General features: G+C 32.1%; 1 protein-coding gene across 1 annotated transcript; it reads right to left on the bottom strand.

The window, feature by feature from the left end:
* Positions 1 to 1737: 1737 nt before the first annotated feature.
* LOC131856219 (LOB domain-containing protein 1-like) lies at positions 1738 to 18578 on the bottom strand. Its single transcript, XM_059207668.1, has 2 exons — positions 18358 to 18578; positions 1738 to 2179 (listed from the first exon to the last, which is right to left on the bottom strand). Exons 1-2 carry the CDS (start codon positions 18517 to 18519, stop codon positions 1853 to 1855), a joined length of 489 nt encoding a protein of 162 aa, XP_059063651.1. The 5' UTR covers positions 18520 to 18578; the 3' UTR covers positions 1738 to 1852.
* Between the last annotated feature and the right edge of the window lie 1745 nt (positions 18579 to 20323).

The following is a 20323-nucleotide window of genomic DNA, read 5'->3' as shown; positions in this document are numbered from 1 at the left end:
ATTATATCGTTTCTTGCTACAAAGTTTTGATCTGAAAACTTACCTCAGATCAAAGATAGAAAAAACTTTAATATTATTAAAATCCATAACTTAAATGAAATCTTCAAGAGATGGAAAATATAGTCAGCTAATATAAATCAAGAGTGTAGTTGAAAAGATTCTTCTTAACGTCCAACCCTTTAAAACTCCAAAAATAAATAAATTTCCATTTAATACTGTGAAAGGAGTTTTGAAAAAGAAAATTCAATTTTATAGCATGAAACGAGTTTTGAAAAAAATCCCACTTTACTATCATGAAAGGAGTTTGAAAATGATGATTATAAAGACTCAAGCAGCAATACGGCACTCCCTAATAAATAAATTCTACTCTAAAATAATCTCAAGGTTAAACAGAAAACCTTAATTTCTCTAAGTAATGGAAGATGGACCTTCACATCTCTTCTTGTAGGTGGAAGAAACAAAAAGCAAGCCCAGGGCAAAGAATCAAAGGAGGACATCTCTCAATAGTAAGTAGTGAGAGAATCCAGCCGTATGTAACAACAAATCTTCCAAACATTTACAATCTTCAATATAGTCAATCGAAACCTCAAAATCGAAACCTTGACATAAGTTGAAATAAAGAAAGGGTCACCAAAATCTTTTGAAATTTTATCTTAACTTTAACTAAACATAATTTTCTATTCAGGATTTGAAATCGCGAGCCGTTTAACTCGTTGGAAAGGTCTCTAAGAGTTGGAAGCGAAGTCCTAAAAGAACTGCCTACAGCAATATTCTAAATAACCCGCCAAAATTTCAAGGACTCAAAATACCCCGAAGACCTTCAAAAACACTAATTACTAACATGCAGAAAAACTAGAAAAAATATGAAAAATATTTTTTTTCAATATTTCAAATTTGCTTCTGATCACTGATACATATACTCCTTGAACCAAAAAGAAATCAATTTAAACCCTGCAATAACAAATATGTACTAAGATAGTCATTTTGGGAAGCTCCTGTAAGGCAAATATCTCTCAGGTGCTTATGGGTAAAACCTTGACTTCATGGCAACCTACTAAAGGGAAGAGAGCATCTCCTGTATGAATTATAACTTTACTTCATATATAAAGAAAATAAACTATGTTCCATACTTTTTGTTAATGAATGATATAACATCAGATCTGGTAAGTTCCTGTATTTGCTAAGAGTAGATTGAAGATTGAAGGAAAAGAGGTTTTTTACTCTGACTTAATTGAATTAAAAGCCACAGCAGACAATTATATTTATACCTACATATACGGAGTAGTTAGTAGAGAATTGGCCCGTAGATTGAAAAGTTGAATGCTCGGCAAGCACAATCTTATGCCGGCAGTTTAATCACAAGATGACTGTTGATTTAGATATATGCTCCTTTTTTACGTTATAATCCATTATATAAAAACCAAAAGGTTTATAGTATCATTAATTTAGCAATATATCTTAATTAGAATACATATTTAAATAATTATCAACTTATAAACCAAAAGGTTTATAGTATCATTCAATAAATAATTTTATTATTAGAAAGTTAACTATCTATCAATAATTTTATTATAGTATCATTTTATTATTAGAAAGTTAACTATCTATCAATAAATAAGCAATATATCTTAATTAGAATATATATTTAAATAATTATGAACTTATAAATGTAATCTTAATAATAAAGAATTGAATTATGAGAAGCTAGAATTTCACATACTGTAAAATAGTACTCTTATCCATATTTTATTTCAACGGTTAGAATATCGCTGCTTGGAATAGACTATGTAATCCTTCAAACAGTAAGGAATATATATTCGAAGGGTACCTCAAGCAACTGACTCTTATAATTCTATGCTTCCCATAACGGACCACATGACAGCAAGGGATCCACTTCCTCATAGATGATATATTCTCCTGGTGGTGATGTGGCATCTATTGGATAAACAAGTTGATCATCGAGAGAACCAGTGCCCATGAGAAATACAAGCTTACCATACTCAGACCGCATTTGGTTTAGCTCTGCCTTTGTGGTTGCCAATTGGGATTCCAGCTCAGCAATTTCCTTCTGCAGTTGATAAACTTCAGCTGCACAGCCATAAATGGGATCGTTCACCCTTGCACTCGCTTCATACAGCATGCTATTTAACGCATCTCCTCTTTTGTCAGCTTCCACCTCCTGAAGCAACAGCACATTTTATTCAATTTTGCTTCACCTAAAATTATAAATGACATTATCAGCACATTCACTCTCTCTTAGAAAGATAAAATTGTTTATCATATGCTTGTAAAAATAGCCCTATTTAAACATCATCCAGTTCACTAGACAATTAGATTTCAATTTTAATTAATTAAATATGACAAATATTTAACACTTTTAAAGGAAAATGAGATATGCAATTACCATTAACTGTTCAGATATTGAAAATAATAAATTGTAAAAAACATCAGAAAGTATAAATGTATTAGGAATCAGTTATTTCTGAATTAGACTGTGTGAAATTTTTTGGCATTAACATTTTGGATCACACTGCAAGATCCATCATTTTTTATCCTTTCTTGAAATCTGATGGACCACCAAGTGTGATGAGAAATGTTGAAGCAAAAAAAATTCACAGAGTCTAATTCAGAAACGGCTGATTCCTATGACATGGATTGTGAAAACTTAATATTTGTAATAAATGTATCAACTAAAAGTTAAGAACATATTAAAACAACACAATTTTCAAATAGAAAAAGATATCAAAAAAATCTGAAGAATGAGAATTAAAATTCAACAACATTTTCCAATACTCTACTATTTTCAAGAGAAAATCAAGATCCCAACAAAATAGGCAATTTGAAGGAAAAACAAAAGAAAAGATCAAAGCATTATTAAGAATCCACAAAAATTATTTGGAGTTAATGATAGACAAATTTTTAGATTCCATGACATTCTAATTGCAATTACATAAACGGCCCATTCTATTAAACAATCTACAACAATATCTCTTCTCTAAAAATATGAACACAAAATTTGGAACAAGGTGAAGAATTTGTTTTGCTAGAGATCCTAATCTCCAATAAAATTAATCAAGCTTCCTTTTATTTGAAATGTAGAGGGAATCTATCTCACATTTTTGTCAAAATGCCCGAGCCTTCATTTTATGATAAAAACCAATCGCCATAGCTAAAGGGGAAAATAAATGAATAAAACCTTCATTATCCAATCCAACCTCACAAATCTCAATTGTCTCAAGAATTGTAAATGTAAAAGAGATATAACTTCATCTTAATAATACTTAACTAGAATATTTTTATTAATTTGATCAAAAATATTATATCAAATATATTCAAAAAAGTTCTAATAGCCTTGAAAGTTCTAGCACTTCTTCAACCAAATTTGCAAAATGATGAATATGGGACAAACAATCCAAACCGCCAAGAAATTTAACTCAATGTTGATCATGTATATTGCACTACATCTAATATGATTTAGTAGCTATTACAAAACTCAAATTAGTGAAGGCCAAGGCAACTACTTTTTTGAGGCATAGAAACCAAACCCCAACTGTTAGACTACATATTTTTAGTAGTCTTTGTATCTCTCCCCAAAAATATTCCTACAAAGAGAGTTAAATTCTATTCAAAAAATTAAGAGATGTAGAATCACAAATTGTACTCACCTATAATTTTGTCCTCTTGGACCTCACTTTGGCACTTTAGCTTCCAAGGCTTATTTGAAGTGCTAATTTTTCTCACATAATCTAACAAATATTCTTTTTCACCACCTTCATAGTCTACCTCAAACTTGAAACATCAATTTCCAGGACCATGGTGTTGGGCATGACCTCTCAAAAAGTGCCCAATTTGGGGCCTCATAATGGTCACATAATTTGGACAAGGACCTAGATCCTGTGTCAAAAATTCAATTCATTTTTTGACAAGCAACTACAAAATTAGGTCTACCCTTCTTATTTTAAATCGAACCTCATCCAAGATCTCAATTACAATCTAGGAAATTCAAGTGAGCAAGTAACCAATTTTTCATCAAGCATTGGAAAAGAAGTGAAGCCAAGTTTCAAACATTAAAGATGACATCTATGATCCATGTTTTATCAAGAAAATATACATGAAATCGTAATTCTTTTGTGAAGGTCAAACAAAAATTCATTGAGCTATATCATTAGTGTTTCAAGAATTTTCAGAGTTTGCCTAAAAAGGAAAGTTTTTACTGCAGTCTTCCATTGCATTTAACAATTCAAATTCATGGTAAGCTCCAAAATCAAGGTTTGACCTAAGATGAACCCCTATTCCCAACATATTTCCCTTTCTTTCGTTTGCTAGAATAGGTATGGAGTTGTACTTGGAAGAATCAATAGAGTTCACAATGATGGATAGGTTCAACTTTTGATGGTGGAAAATTCAAAGGACCATGCCAAATTAATATTACCAAGTCTCAAAAAATCAAGTCAAACTTTTGAGAATAGATTGCAGATAGCTTAGTTTGCCTAGATCTAGGTCAGTGACTCCATGCAACATTTATAGCTTACTATTTCTATCAAAATACTTCAATTATCACCTATTTTTCCCTAATTATCAAACAATCAAATGAATTCAATTTTAGAATGACAAAGGCCCCACCCAAAGTCTATAAAACCGATTAAAATCTCATTATTTTGAGGCTAGATATATTAGCTCCTTCTCCTTCCAAATGTAATGTTTAATTAGGTCATTTAGTGATTTTATTATCTTAATCCAACCCTAACCCTAAGTTTTCCACCCTATACATTTTATGTGAACCTGACTTCTTACAGTTTAATTTTGATTTGTGGTCTCATATCTAATTTGTATGCACTGTCAAATTCAAGCTTGTTCTCATAAGCTTTATTTTCAATTGAATTTCATAAATTTAGAGGTTAAATTCATGAAACCCTAATTTATAATTAAACTTGTGGGTTGCATAATTTTGATTTATTTTCTCTGATTTGATTGTTCATGCATTTTAAAATTCAAACTTACTCATAGATCTCATTTTTAATTGAATTACATGAATTTAGTGGTTAAATTCACTGTTAGAAGGCTCAGTACTAGAATGAAGAAGAATAAAAGAGAAAGAATTCATTACTTATACTTTTGCAATCATAATATTTATAGATACCTTCGGCTCACTACTTCCAGTAGCTAACACATGAAATATCACACTACTCAACACACTAGTCATCAAACAATTAGGAAGATAGATGCTCTTTTGTATACCTTCATTGCATTTCACTCTCTTTCACATACACAACACCCACATAATCCTCTATAAGTTATCTATTATTTATATCATCCTCACATATGAAAATTTCCCAATATCAACTAAGCAACTTAACCAAACATATTTTAAATAAGATCAACACTAAATATTCTTGTGGTGGGAAAGAATGTAAACTGGACAACATCACATCTTAATCAAGATGAAAATAATTACCAAACACATTATTAAAAATTCCATAATCATCAAAGAAACAATGTGAAGATTAAACACCTGAGGTCTACCCAAGCTAGAGTAAACACCATCATATCTGAAATTATGCTTCTAAAGCCCAACAACACATGCCAACTGAATAGAATGAAGCTAAGGTCATTATCAACTTAACCCCAAAACAATAATGCTAGAAATCATAATATAGAGAAAAGTGGAGCATGCATTTCATATGGAAACACTATGAAACATTGTCAAACATATTGGTAGACACAACTTTTTTGTCACAAAACTCTAGAGCACCAAATCTAGAATATAACATCTCTATGCATAGCTTAACAACATAGTTGGAAACTGCAAGATAAATATACAACATATAATATATGCAAAGCAAATCTCTCAGCATAACTACACAAAAAAACTCAACAAAACTTATACTAATCAATCATTAACGATAACCAAAACATGTTAATATCAATGAAAATACATAAGTATTTCATTCTAATCAACTTTGCAACAATCTCCCCCTTTGTCATTGATGGCAAAACATCAAGAACAACAATAATAACCCTCATACCATAATCAAGAAACATATGCATTTTTACATTCTCTCCCCTTTTTCCTAATATATTATATTCTCATTCTTTCCTCCTTTTCCATAAAGGACAAAGGCCTTGATAAAACCATTGTTACCTCATTATGTTCAACTCTTTAGAAAATTGCAACTACACCAAGATCCCCCTAAGAGGAAGTATCAAATCATTAGTTTAGAATAGTAGTATTCATGAAATTTAATGGAATAATGCATCTCTATATGCATTTAGTTTAGAAAAGGAGATACAATAACCCCCAATTTCTCTTGAAGATATTAAAAAATATTTTTGGCAAGAGCTTTAGTAAAGATATCATAAATCTATTCCTTTGTAGGCAAATAATAAAGCATTACTTCATTCTCCAAAAAAATTATCCATCAAGAAGTGTTACCAAATTGAAATGTGTTTCATTCATGAATGTAATAAAAGATTTTAAGAAATATTAATTATATTGGTATTGTTACAAAAGATAGTAATAGGTTCATCACCCAATATTCCAATGTCCTTGGAAGTTTGTTTCATCCATAATACCTGAGTACGAAAATTAGCAACATCAATATACTTGACCAAGATAGAGATATTGAATCTTGTTTCTTACTTGACCAAGCAAACAATCTGGGTCCAAGAAAAAATGCACCCCCAATAGTACTTTTCATGTCCACACAACAAACCTAATCTGTATCTATGTAGGCAATAAGAGTGAAATAAGATATTTTGATGAAGGAGCATCACTACTCTATGAGCAATCTTGCATCAACAAAAAATATTTCCTTAGTTTTGTTCTTGTTCATTTCTTGTAGTAGTTTTATGTGTTTCTTTTAGTGTGTTTTGGTAGTTGGTTCTTTTTTGTTACGGATAAGATTTTTTTATTTATAGGCTTGTTCTTGTGTATTATTCTAGATTTTTAGTTCATTTGGATTATTTTTCGATGAGTCATCACTTCCGCATTGGCTATTCTTGATTCCCGAAGTAATTTTCGAGCTTATTGTCTATATTGGTGATTACATCTCATGAAAAATGATTTCTTGGATGGTGGATCTATTTGGTGCCTTTCTCGATGTTCTTGAGTCCTTGGCCAACCTTTCATTTGATCTGCACTTCTTGGTTACTATTTTTTGGAGGATTTTCCTTTCATTCTTGGGGCTGATCTATTTGCACATTTCACTTTCTTTTTTTGGACCCGGATGTGCTCCTGAGGGTATATATTATTACATGTCATCCTTAGGAATTAGTTCTAAGGTTATGAGTATCTCGTCTCTGGAATTGTAATTTGGATACCTCTTGGAGGTCCGAATGGATTGTAATCTGGCATGTAGTCTGAAACTGGGTATGTTAGCCTGCACGTAACTTGATGATTACTAGATTTTCTATGATGATAATATGATGATGCAAATATCTGATTTTGTATTTTATCTATGTTTTGTTATTGCTTCCATTGTGTTACTTTTGTTGCATGATCTGGTTTGTTCTATTTGAGGATCCACCAGACCATGGTTGTACCAAGTGGTATTAGAGTTGGTTGCACGAACCTTGAGGCATTCCTTTGGGTGAACAGATCGTCAAGTAGAGGTAGGTTGTGAGTTGTGTTTCATAGATTGTCAAGTGTGAGGAAACTGAAATTGGTAATCAAATCTATGAGTTGAGGCAATTGCACCAGAGAAAAGGAGGAGATTCCACCTAGAATGATGAACCCCCATAGGGTAAACCAGATGATGAGGGATTTCAAGAATGAGATGAGGAAAAAGATTCAAAATGCATTAGATGGTTTGTAGAGGAATCCAGAATCTGAGGATGAATATGAAGAGGCTAGAGAAGAGCTTGAGGTTGAGGAAGTTGAAGGATTGAAAGATGAAAGAGAAAAAATATTTATGAGAGTGGTGGCATGAGTGATCAAAGTTCATAAGGTGGATATTCTGAAATTTTCTAGGACACTAAATCTGGAAGATCTAATTGATTGGATCAGAAAGTTGGAAGACTAATTTGAGATTGAGGATATTAAGGACCCACAAAGAGTCTAGTTGGCATAGACTAAGTTGAAAGGGCATGTGGATTTATGATGGGAGGAGTTGTAGAGAGATAGAGTTGAGAATGGTGAGATGAAGATCACTTTATGGAGACATATGGTACCGAGATTTAAGGCTAAGTTCATTCAGGGAGACTTACATTTAACATTTAGAATGAGAGGAGTATGTTGAAGATATTCATAATTGAAGAGGCTTACCAATATGTTTTGAAGGTTGAGGAGAATTTGAAAAGAAGATAACATAATAACCCTAGAGGAAACGAGAGATATAAAGGGTAGATGAGTGGAAGTGTAGAGAAGCAGAATGTTGAAGAAGATTAAAAACCTAAGTGGATTAAAGAACTGGACTAGAAGACACATAGAAAAGGGAGTAGCAGTAGATAATTCTTGGCCTGATGTTTCAAGTGTGCAGAAACCAGACATAGATCTTTTGATTGCAAGCAAGGGATGGAAAGGATCTATGTGGCAAATGAGGATTAGGAAGTTAGACTTATTGGTGAGAATGTGTTAGAATCGAAGCAGGGAGAATCCTTTATATTTAAAAGAGTCTTGATGGAGCGGAGGAGTGAAGATACCATATCTAATCAGAGGAAGGATCTTTTCTGGACTATGTATAAATTGGGTGGTAAGTGTTGTAAAGTTATTGTGGATAGTGGAAGTACTGATAATTTTGTGTGTGGGGAGATGATAGAGAGGCTTGGATTGAAGAGACTTAAGTACCCTTGCCATTACCATGTAAATTAGTTGCAAGATAATGAGAAGTTATAAGTAAAAGAGTTGTGTTTGGTGAATTTTAATATTGGACCTTTTAGGGATGAGTTCTTATGCAGTGTTTTGTCTATGAGTGATTATCATGTTTTGTTGGGAAGACCTTGGCAGTTTGACAAAGGACCTATCTATGATTGTAGAAGAAACCTAATCACTATTGAGAAGGATGGACAAAATTTAACATTGGCTTCTTTGAGGGAGGAAGAGAAGGAAGTGAGGAATTTGATCCTTGAGAGAATGTGCAGTGCTAAGAAACTAGTTGTAGAGGTTGTGTCAGAGGGTGGCATGGATCTGCAGAAGGGTCTAGTAGATAACTCTGAAACTCAAAAGGAACCAAATGGAAATAAGGTTATGGTGGAAAACTAGATGAAATATTTTGCTGAAGAAAGAGAGTATTAATTAGAACAGTGTATAAGTCTGAAGCAAGGGAAGAAAAGTAAAGAGAATTAGGAGTTAGAGAATCTAGTTGAGGTTCCAGAGGAGGTAAGGAAGAGGTTTGCAGACAAAGAAGATGTTTGGATCGGAAATGAGCATGAGGTCTATATCCCAAATCCTTTTAGATGTTCATGATTTGCCTCTCATGGAACATCTCTTTCTACTTGGGGTGTCTAATGCAGGAGCATCCCTAGTCTATGAGAAATATTGCATCAACTAAAAATATTTCCTTAGTTTTTCTCTTATTTAGTTCTTGTAGAATTTTTCTATGTTTCTTTTAGTGTGTTCCGGTAGTTGGTTCTTTTTCATTATGGATCATATTTTTGGTTTCCAGGTTTTTTCTTGTGTATTATCCTAGATTTTAAGTTCATTTGGAATCTTTTTCAGTGAGTCATCACTTCCATATTGGTTGTTCTTGGTTCCCAGATCAATTTTTGAGCTTATTGTCTATGTTGGTGTTTCCTTCTCATGCTAAGAAATTTCTTGATTGGAGGATCCATTTGGTGCCTTGCTTGATGTTCTTAAGTCCTTGGCTGACCTTCCATTCGATCCGTGCTTCTTGGTTTCTCTTTTCCATAGGATTTTCCTTTCATTCTTGAGGCTAACCTATTTGCAAATTTTTTTTTTCCTTTCTTGGTAAATGTAATATGTTGTTAAAGACCTAGATGTGTTCTGGAGGGTATATATATTGCTATATGTGATTCTTAGGAAGCAATTCAAAGGTTATGAGTATCTAGTCAATGGAATTGTAATTCAAATGCCTCTTGGAGTTTCAAATGGATTGTAATCTGACATGTAGTATGAAACTAGTCATTTTATCCTACATGTAACTAGATGTTCTATGATGATAATATGATGATGTGGATATCTAATTTTGCATTTTATCTATGTTTTACTTTTGCTTTCATTGTGTTAATCCTATTGCATTCTCTAGTTTGTTCTCTTTGAGGACATATCAGACCATGTCTACACCATATTTTAGGGTACCATAGACCATAGTCTTTTGTTCCTTTCAAGTATCGAGAAATTATTTTCATTGCAACAACATGTCTCTCTGACCAATCTTGCTAAAATCTAGCACAAGACAAACAACCTACAGGATATCTAGTCTAGTAGCAATCAAGTGCAATAATTCCCAATCATTGATCTGTATATGCTTTGATCAATCTTTTTTTACTGAACATATTTTCTCAACTTACTACTAGTAGCCATAGGAGTACATGCAAGTGTAGCATTTTCCATTCCAAAGTTCTTCAACATTTCTTTGACATGCTTAGATTATGAAATAAATACACCATCTTATTTCTGATTAACTTGTAAACCAAGAAATAAATTCATCTCCTCAATCATAGAAATTTCAAACTCTTCTTGCATTTCATCATAAAACTTCTTGCACATACCACCATTTCCTCCAAAGATTATATCATCCACATAAACAACTGCAATCAAGATGTCATGTTATACAACCTTAAAACAAAGATTGTTGTTAGTAGAACCTTTTTGAAAGCCTTGCTTTAGTAAATACCTATCAATCCTTGAATACCAAGATTTTGGAGCTTGCTTCAGTTCGTACGACACATTCTTCAATTTACAAACTATATTTGGAGTTTCTAATAGATTAAATACTTCTAGTTATTTTATGTATACTTCCTCTTTCAGTTCTCTATTCAAGAATACAAACTTCACATCCATCTAATAGACCTTGAAATCCTTACATGGCACAAAAGCCAAAAACATTTGGATAGCTTCCATTTTTGCTATAGGAGCATAAGTTCTGTCAAAATACATTCCTTCAATCAAGCAATAGCCTTTACATACAATTCTTGCTTTTTTTCTCACTATGTGACCATCCTCATCCAATTTATTCTGAAATACCCATTTAGTTCCTATCACATTCTTGTCAACCAATCCTAGGACAAGTTCTTGGGAAAGTCTCATTTTTCTCAGTCTATTCCAATTATTCTTTCATAGCTTTCATCCAATGATAATCAGTGTAAGAATCCTTTACTATTTTTGGTTCGATTTTAAAAATTAAGCATAAGTTTACCTATTCATCATTAGCCTTACTTCTTGTGATAACACCTTTTTTCTTGTCTCAAATAACCTGTTTCTCTGAATGATTCTTCTACACATATATCAGTATCTTAGGAGCAATTTTTGGAGTATCTTCCTTATCACCCTATACCTTAATTTCTTCATCCTTTTCTTCTTCTATATTTTCTCATAGACTTATCAGATTCATATCCGAACTCTAGAACTGTGTCCTTTGAAGTGTCTTCATCAAATTTTACATTTGGACTATCAACAATTCTTCTCAATATTTTATTGTAACATCTATAATATTTTGTTTTAGTAGAGTAGCTAGGAAAACCATCTTTATAATCTCTTGTGTAAAACTTTCCTAAATTTTATTCTTCTTGAAATATCATTTACTTCTAAATACTTTGAAATATTTTATAGACAGAGTCCTTCCATACCAAAGTTAATAATATGTCTTCCCATGATTCCTCCAAATCTGTACTATATTAATAGTGTATACTGCAGTGTATATTGCTTCCTTCTAGTAGATTTCTTGTAGACTTCATTCATTCTTCATTTTTCTAGTGGCCTCTTGAATTATTCTATTTATCCATTTAGCTACACCATTCTGCTATGGTGTCCTAGTAAAAAACAAGAGTCTTCTCATCCTATGATTTTCATAAGTTATTGAATTCATCAGTAGTAAACTCTCCACCTCTATCAGACCTAAAACATTTGATTTTTTTGTCTCTCATTTTCAACCATGACCTTGAATTTCTTAAAATTTGCTAGAGCTTCATATTTTTCTCTTAAGAAAGTAACCCAAGTCATTTTAGAGAAATCATCAGTTAAGAGCATGAAATACCTGTGACGTTATTGACTTCTAGCTTTGGTCAGACCACAAAGATCAGTGTGCACTAACTCTAGTATTCCAGTAGAAGGTTATTCCCTAACTTTGAAAGTTCTCTTTGTTTATTTTTCAACTTGACATTCTTTGCATATATTATTAGTAGATTTTGTGATCTTTGATAAATCTCTCACAACTTGAATTGAACTAATCATCACCAGATTCTCAAAATTAATGTGACACATCCTCTTATGCCATAGCCAACTCTCAGTAATTTTTTTCACTAAGTAGAATCCACAAGTAGTCTTCAACTAATATATATTTCCATATGTCTTCTTTCTTGCTGCAATCACAGTTCTAGACCTTTTCCCGATCTCACACACATCATCCTAAAAAAACATTATATTCATTTCCATGCATTTTACCAACACTCAATTGGTTATAATTTAATCCTTGAACATATAAAAAATCACCAATATTATGTATGCTATCAAATCTGATTAAACCAATTCCAACTATGCTAGTCGTCTGATCATCTCCAAATCTAACAACTCCTCCATTAAATTTTCAAATCTTTACAAACTTACTCTTGTCACTAGTCATATGATTTGGACATCTCCTATCAATAACTCATTCATCTTTATCTAGTACAATAGTACTTTCTTCTTTAGTAGCATCTTCGAGAGTTTTTTCCTTCACAACTTTATCAAGGTTAGTAGAATGAGATTCTTCTTTTAGAGCCAAAAATAAACATTCACTATGTTCTTCATTATAAAATTCATAATGAGTAATGTATGCATCTTATTTAACATAGTAGGCCTTCTTATGGAATTTTCCTTTGAATTCATTATTCTTTTGAGTTGCAATTCTATTAGGACATCTAGAAGCATAATGATCTATCTTTCCATATCTGAAACACTTAAAGAATAAATTATCTTTGTACTTTCTGACTCCTTTCTTCATCCTCACAAAGTTCACCTCAATCTCATCAAAGTTCTCTTCAATAAGTTCCTTATCTTTTGCTGATCTAGTAGCCCTAAATGTTTTTGTTCTTGCACTAGTAGTACCCAATTCTCTCATCTCAAAAGCAATAAAGAGCTATAGAAGCATTCTCTCGTGTACTTACTTTGATTCTATGATTTTCCTATTGCTAAAAATTTAGAGCTATAAGGTTTAGTAAGAGTTTTGAGTACCTTTTCACAACTTCATCTTTTAGGAAGTTACCTCCAAGACCTTCAATCTCATTCACAACATCATAGATATCTTTTATAGGTAGCTAGCTATATTGTCTTCTTCTTCCCTCTGCATGCATTCATATTTATTTTTAGCATTCTCCAACTTAGTTTCATTAATAGTATCATTTCTCCTTCATAATTACTTACTAATATATCCCAAACTTCATATGCAAGTCCTAAAGATACAAACTTGATTAGTTTAGTCTTAGAAAGAGCACTAAAGATAGCATACCTTCACTTTTCACTACCTTCAAAATCCTTGATCTCATTCGAAGTGTTCACCCTAGTTTTCAATTTAACATACTTCTTTATAACAGACTTTCATACTTCATAGCCAAGAAAAATGAAGAAACCTTACATATTCATTTTCTGAAAAACCATAGTCAAATCCAACAAACATAGGGATTTTCAATTTGTATTCCATTAGGATCTCCTCAAGAAGTTAAGCTCTTCTCCAAGGAACTATAACTTTGATACTAATTGTTTAATATTCTAACTCACAATACAACTAAGAGGGGGTGTGAATTAGTTGTATAAAATCTTAAATCTATTTCTCAAATCAGATCTACAACAACTTAACTTTAACACATAATCTATAGAAAGATATGAACATGAAACACCAAAGAATGCCATACACAATGAGACATTATATTTTACATGGAAAACCTTATTAGGTGAACAACCATAGAGAAGATATTCTAAATATATGAACACATGTTAGGGTGACACCAATTAAGGTGATTTTTATAAAGCAAGGCTCACTATTACATGGATCACTACTCAAGAGAAAGAAAGAGAGGCTCACTGCTAGTGGGCTCATTGCCTAAATCAAGATGAATAAAAGAGAAATAATCTACCACTGATGCACTTTTACAACGATAAGATCTGTAGATACCTTCAATTCACTACTTCTAGTAGCTAACACATGAAATCTTACACTACTCAACACTTATGACCAACTCAACACACTAGTCATCAAATAATTAGGATGATAGATCCTCTTTTATACACCTTCATCACATTTCACTTCGTTCACATACACAACACCCACATCATCCTCTACAAGTTATCGCTTATCTATATCATCCTCACATATGGAAAGTCTCCCAAGGTTAGCTAAGCAACTTAACCAAACATAATTGAAATAAGGTTGGCACTAAACATTCTCGAGGTGGAAAAAGTGTAAAGTGGACCACAACACATCTTAATCAAGACCAAAATAATTATCAAGCACAATATGCAAAAGTACATAGTCATCAGAGAAACAATGTTAAGTGTAAACATCTGAGGTCAACCAAACCTAAACTAAACACCATCAAACTTGAAATCACACTTCTAAAGCCAAAGAAAATGTGCCAACTAAATAGAATGAAGGTAAGGAAATTTTAACTTAAATTCGAAACTGTAATGCGACAAACCATAATGTGAAGAAATGCACAACATGTATTTCATATAGAAAGAAAGTGAATCACTATCAAATGCACTAGTAAACACAACTTCCTTGTCATAGAAATATGGAGAACCAAATCTAAAATATAACATCTCTAGACATACCTTAACAACACATGTAAGCCTCAATAATAGATATACAACATAGATGACATGTGAAGCGAATGTCTCAGCATAACGTCACAAAAAAATAAACAACACATATCAATTAGTCACTAATGACAACCAAATCATGTTGATATCAATGACAACACATAAGCAACTCATTTTGATCAACTTTGCAACACCCTTGACTCACGTGAAAACATTTCAAACTTTATGTAGTGATTTTGCACATGACCAAAGACTTATGGCTAAATTGTTTACTAGAAACCTTGGCAATAAATATTTTGAATAGCATTATTGTTTATCTCCTTATTCTATCACTTTTTTCCAAAAATTGGCTAATCCTTTTGATAAACAATTTTAAAATAATATTGGTCCTAAGATTACTTGGACTGATTTGATTTATTGTAAGCAAAGAGTTAAAGAAAAAGTGACTAATTTTATTGCTAGATATAAATATTTGTATTCTCAAATTTCTTATCTGATGCCCGACCATGATGTTGAAAGAACATTTTTATCTGATTTCCAAAAAGATATTAGAGATAAAATTCTATTTCCCGAGTTTACTTTCTATATGCAAATGTGTGTAGTGCTTCATAACAATCAACTTCAAGTGAGTCAATTTGAATCACTCCTTCAATTACTCTAGTTGATAATAATGGGACTTCTCAACAATATCTTTCCAAGTATAAAAGTATTAAAGGATACATCAAGATAATGACAACATCTATACATTAGTGGTAGCCATGACATGAAGTGTGTCTCCTTTATCTAAATACTTTAAAAAATAATTCACTCCTCTTTTTGAGTCTTTACATAGTATAAAGTCAAGGTTGATAAAAGCTAATGTGTTAAAACTTCCTCTCATTAGACCAACTGACTCTTCCATCGCCACCCTATCATGATCCTACAACTATTTGTCAATATCACTGTCAAGCCGGCCATGATACTAAGAATTTTTATACTTCGAGGAATAAGATTCAAGACTTCATTGACAATAACACTATATCTGTAGTTGGTTTGAATGACAATGGAAAAATATCAATTGTTCCTCCTAATCAAAATCTCTAAATCTTCACCAATTCTTTGCCTTCTCACTCTACCAATGTTGTTGAGTTTGAGTCTCTTGAATTTTCTCCTAATGACCTTGGTATGGAGTCTGGTAATATTGTTAATCTTATGGATAAACCTATACCTCCTAAAGATTTATGCATTACTTTTTTTCCTAGTGAGACTATTATTGCACCTGATGGCCCGTTATATATTACTGCAAAGATCAATGAAAAACTCTCACAAGGAGTACTCATTAATCTAGTATGTATGGTGAACATGATCACTAAAGAATATCTTTATATTTTACAATTTCATCAAGGAACAAGTAACATATGATAAATCTGATGTTATGGCCAAGGTGTATGATGGTTTCTCTTGCCCTACTATTGGTTCTATTTCCCTTCTGGTCAAGGTTGGTACTAAGAGCTTAGATGTGACTTTTGCTATCATTCCTACACTAAATCAAATTTGTGTGATGTTGGGATATTCTCGGCTCTTTCAGCCTATGCCTTTTGTCATTCATAATTGCTTGAAATTCTCTCATAATGGCACACTATCATAACAATTAATCATAGCCTTTACCAGTCCATGGCAAATCATGGAAATTTCACCCCTTGATTACTTTTTTCCTAAACAACTTGATCCTATTAAGCCTTGAAGTAGCAACATTTTTCTATCTTATCCAAAGCGAAAGAATGAGATGATCATATCCTCGAGTAAGCCTAGAGACCCTAGACCTATTATGTTGAATAGACCAGAATACTGAGAAGAGGGGGGCGAGAGAGAAGGGAGGGGGGGTTGTGTCGGTGAATTAGTATTCCCTGAACAAAACACTCTAAAATTCTGAAACTTAATTTGATCTCAACTAACCTTAGCATGAAATGATATATGTAATAGAAATGAAATGCAAAACATACACATCTAGAAGAGACAAACTAGAATTTTAATATGTGACAAACCCAAATGGGAAAAACCACGAAGAGGGTTAACTCTCAAGATAATATAAATAGTTATATGGAATTACAAAGGCTCATTGCCAGAGGGATCACTACACAGATTGCAATGGCTTCCTATCGAAAGGCAACTACTAGAAAATATATGAATGAACTACGAATATTGCATCTGGATATGCATAAGATGAGATCCTATTAAGCTTAGACATGAGTGTCCACTTAATATAGCATTCATGATGATAGATCTTAATATAAAAAGAAAGACAATAAGGTCCCATAGGGATTCCTCAAAAATCTAGACTTAGTCTAGTTTTTTCTTGTTTTCCTTCGTAAATTTAAAAGGCTTTACTCCAACCTTCACATCATGTCCTAGATAAATTAGTTTCAGATACTCTTTACTCTTGGTTACGTAGATCATTTTAACTTCTCAATAGTGGAAGTTTCTTTGCAATCTTTCTGCTCAAAATTGATTTGATTTCAATTTCTGTAAAGCCTGAATCCCATTCAATTAAGTTGAGCAATAAATCAAGGACATTCCAGACCATCGATTTAGTAATGAAAAATCAGGCCAATGTTCCCTGGTTGCCAAGCATTTACAGAAGGAGAGGAGGGTCAGATAATTAGGTGACTATTTCAATAAAACAAAAATTTCAAATAAATCTTGCCTTAATGAGACTTTACATTCTTAGGACTATACAGAGTCGTTCTCTATCCAAAACCGTGTCTATTTATATAAGCCCGAACTAAATTCTTGTGCGTATGTGATACCTTGGGAAGCAAGTAGTAAGAAAGCCCAACAAAGTAACTTAGACATTAAGAAGCCCTTATGTCTGTGGAAATAAGTAGCACTAGAACAGGACGTCTCGTAAATCTAACGTACTTTGAAAATTAAACCAACCAGATAAGACCATCTGTTGAACGCAGGTTCTATCAGAACTATAACTACTAAACGCTCCATAAGCTAAACTACTAAACTCCTCATAAGATATGTAGAGCTTTTAAGATTTACAGGAATGAAGCTGTGCGAAATTTTTACTATGAATATATTTTATGGTGGATTATGTAATATGATTCGAAATGTTGATTAAAAATTTAAATCATACAATCGAATTAAAAAATCATCAAAGCATCAACACAAATTAGACAAACAAACAGAGTCAAGCCAACACGCTTCATAACCACATTCAGCTTTAAAAAATTCAGCAGCCGCCGTTTAAAAAATCAATTAAGATGCTGTTGTTATGTATCTGCAAATCTTGGATGCCATACTATGTGAATCATAGGTATCATACCATGTAAATTTTAAGTCATGCGCAAGGAAATAAATTTTAGAGAAACAGATGGTACCTTTCAAAACCAGGTGAGTTCTGTTGCTAATTTAAAAGCTGTTTGAACAACAACTAAAATGAGAACATGGATAGAAATTACTTGAAGCAACTTGATGATATTTTTGGCTCCAAATACTTTCTGCACGATGGTGAATTTGAGAGGATCATCGGGAGGAAAATGTGGAGCCAAAGTACATTCTTGTGAACATTTCTTGCGTTGCGCTCTACAGGCTCCGCAGGATACATTTATTCTTCTTGCCATGTCTGGTGCTAATGGAACCCTAATGTGTGGACTAATCAACCATTCCTACCCTTGTTAAACTCCTGATTAGAAAAATGGTGTGGACTACAATCAGAAAGAAGTTGTTTATCGGCTAATAAAGATTTTCAAACTACTGCAGAGAAAATTACCTGTTGGACGTGCAAGATCCATTTTTTCAATTGAAACACATGGAAATGCCCGGTTTATGTGGAAATATGAGAAGAAAAACGAATAGGAAAAAAAGAGAAAACTATCCAGGCAAGTTGAGTGGGAGGCGGCAATCGATTCCGTACTTGAGAAAACAATGCCTCGCCTGACACTGGTGTCAACATCATCATTATTTGATCCACAGTCATTATTTGTTTGGGGCCGAAAGTATTTTTCATTTGTACATGTTCTACTATATTTAATAATTACTATTGTGCATTCACTGTTTTGGATAGATGCATCCGCACGTGAAGATGTCGTCATCTACTTTTTGTTTATACGGCTAAATAAACTAGAGAGTTTTTAAGGTATGAATTTTATAATAATATTTAATAAGATTTTCAATTTCAAATAATTAAAAGTATTTTAATATTGTAATAATTGTATTTGTTGGTTAGTAAATAGATTAGTTATAACATATAAATTTATAAGCATGTGGGATAATAGTTTGTAATAGAAAAATAAAATGCAAATAAGGTGTCTCACAATTTTAATGAAAAAATGAAGATTATAGCTATTAGGGTTGGTTATGGGGCACAAGTTTGATTCATATTAAGAACAAACTATGACTAGTATAGTATAAGTTGAGTTGATTAGGGTTGATATTGACATCAATTTTGATTCCTATTAGGCACAATTCCTACTAATATAGTTGAAGTTTAGTTGATTCCTGAAAGCATATATTTGTTAAAGATTGATGAACACAAATCTTTTGAATTTGGATATTAAGACCTTAATAGTGTTGTTAAAGTTGATTTTGTTTTATAATAAAAATTTTAAATATTGATGACCTAGTGACTTGTGAGTAGAGCAATTAAAGATCTAAAATCAACCCCTCACCTAAAAGAAAAGTAAAAGTGTAAATAAAATAAAATAATCTCAAGATAAAAGACATCCCCTGGAAGTAAATTTGATAAGATTATATTAGGTTTGAAGATTGAAGAAGATTTGAATAATTTAATAATTTTATAACACTTAAAAATATACTTCTTAAAATAAAATAAAAATTCAATTGTAAATAACAATTTATATATATTTATATGAAAAATATATTTAAAAATGTGAAAAAAATAACAACTCTTATGTAGATTAAATATTTCAGTTGAATATCTCATTGAAACAATTAAATGTGAAAATTTGTTTATCTATTTTTACAGCAATAAAATTCTTAGTGTTGTCCATTCAAATATCCCCAATTAAAATTTTAAAAAGTCTATAGTAGAAAAAAATCAATTTATGAACAATGATTTTCTTATTTCACCGACCCTTCCCTCAATCCATATAAAGAAACAAGAAACAAAAATTAAAAATATACAAATTTGTTTGGCATTTTTGGATTTGTCTCACATAACGAACCTTTTATTTGATGAAGACAAAAAGTTAAATAAATATTTAAGCAAGCAATTATGTTTACAATAAGAGTTGAACATAATTTCTTTGACATCGTATTTCCTCTTGCTACCTAATTAACAAGTCTTTCTAAAAGGCAGTTTATTTTTAAGCCATTCTCACCATGGAGTGTGGTAAACCGAAGGAACAAAGTAACTTAGACATTAGAAAGCCTTTATGTCCGTGGAAGTAAGTAACACTAGAACAG

This window comes from Cryptomeria japonica, chromosome 7 (genome assembly GCF_030272615.1).
Source record: "Cryptomeria japonica chromosome 7, Sugi_1.0, whole genome shotgun sequence".
In the NCBI taxonomy this organism is placed as follows: Eukaryota; Viridiplantae; Streptophyta; class Pinopsida; order Cupressales; family Cupressaceae; genus Cryptomeria; species Cryptomeria japonica.
The sequence above is the reverse complement of the archived record's forward strand: the minus strand, read 5'-3'. Positions and strand labels throughout refer to the sequence as shown.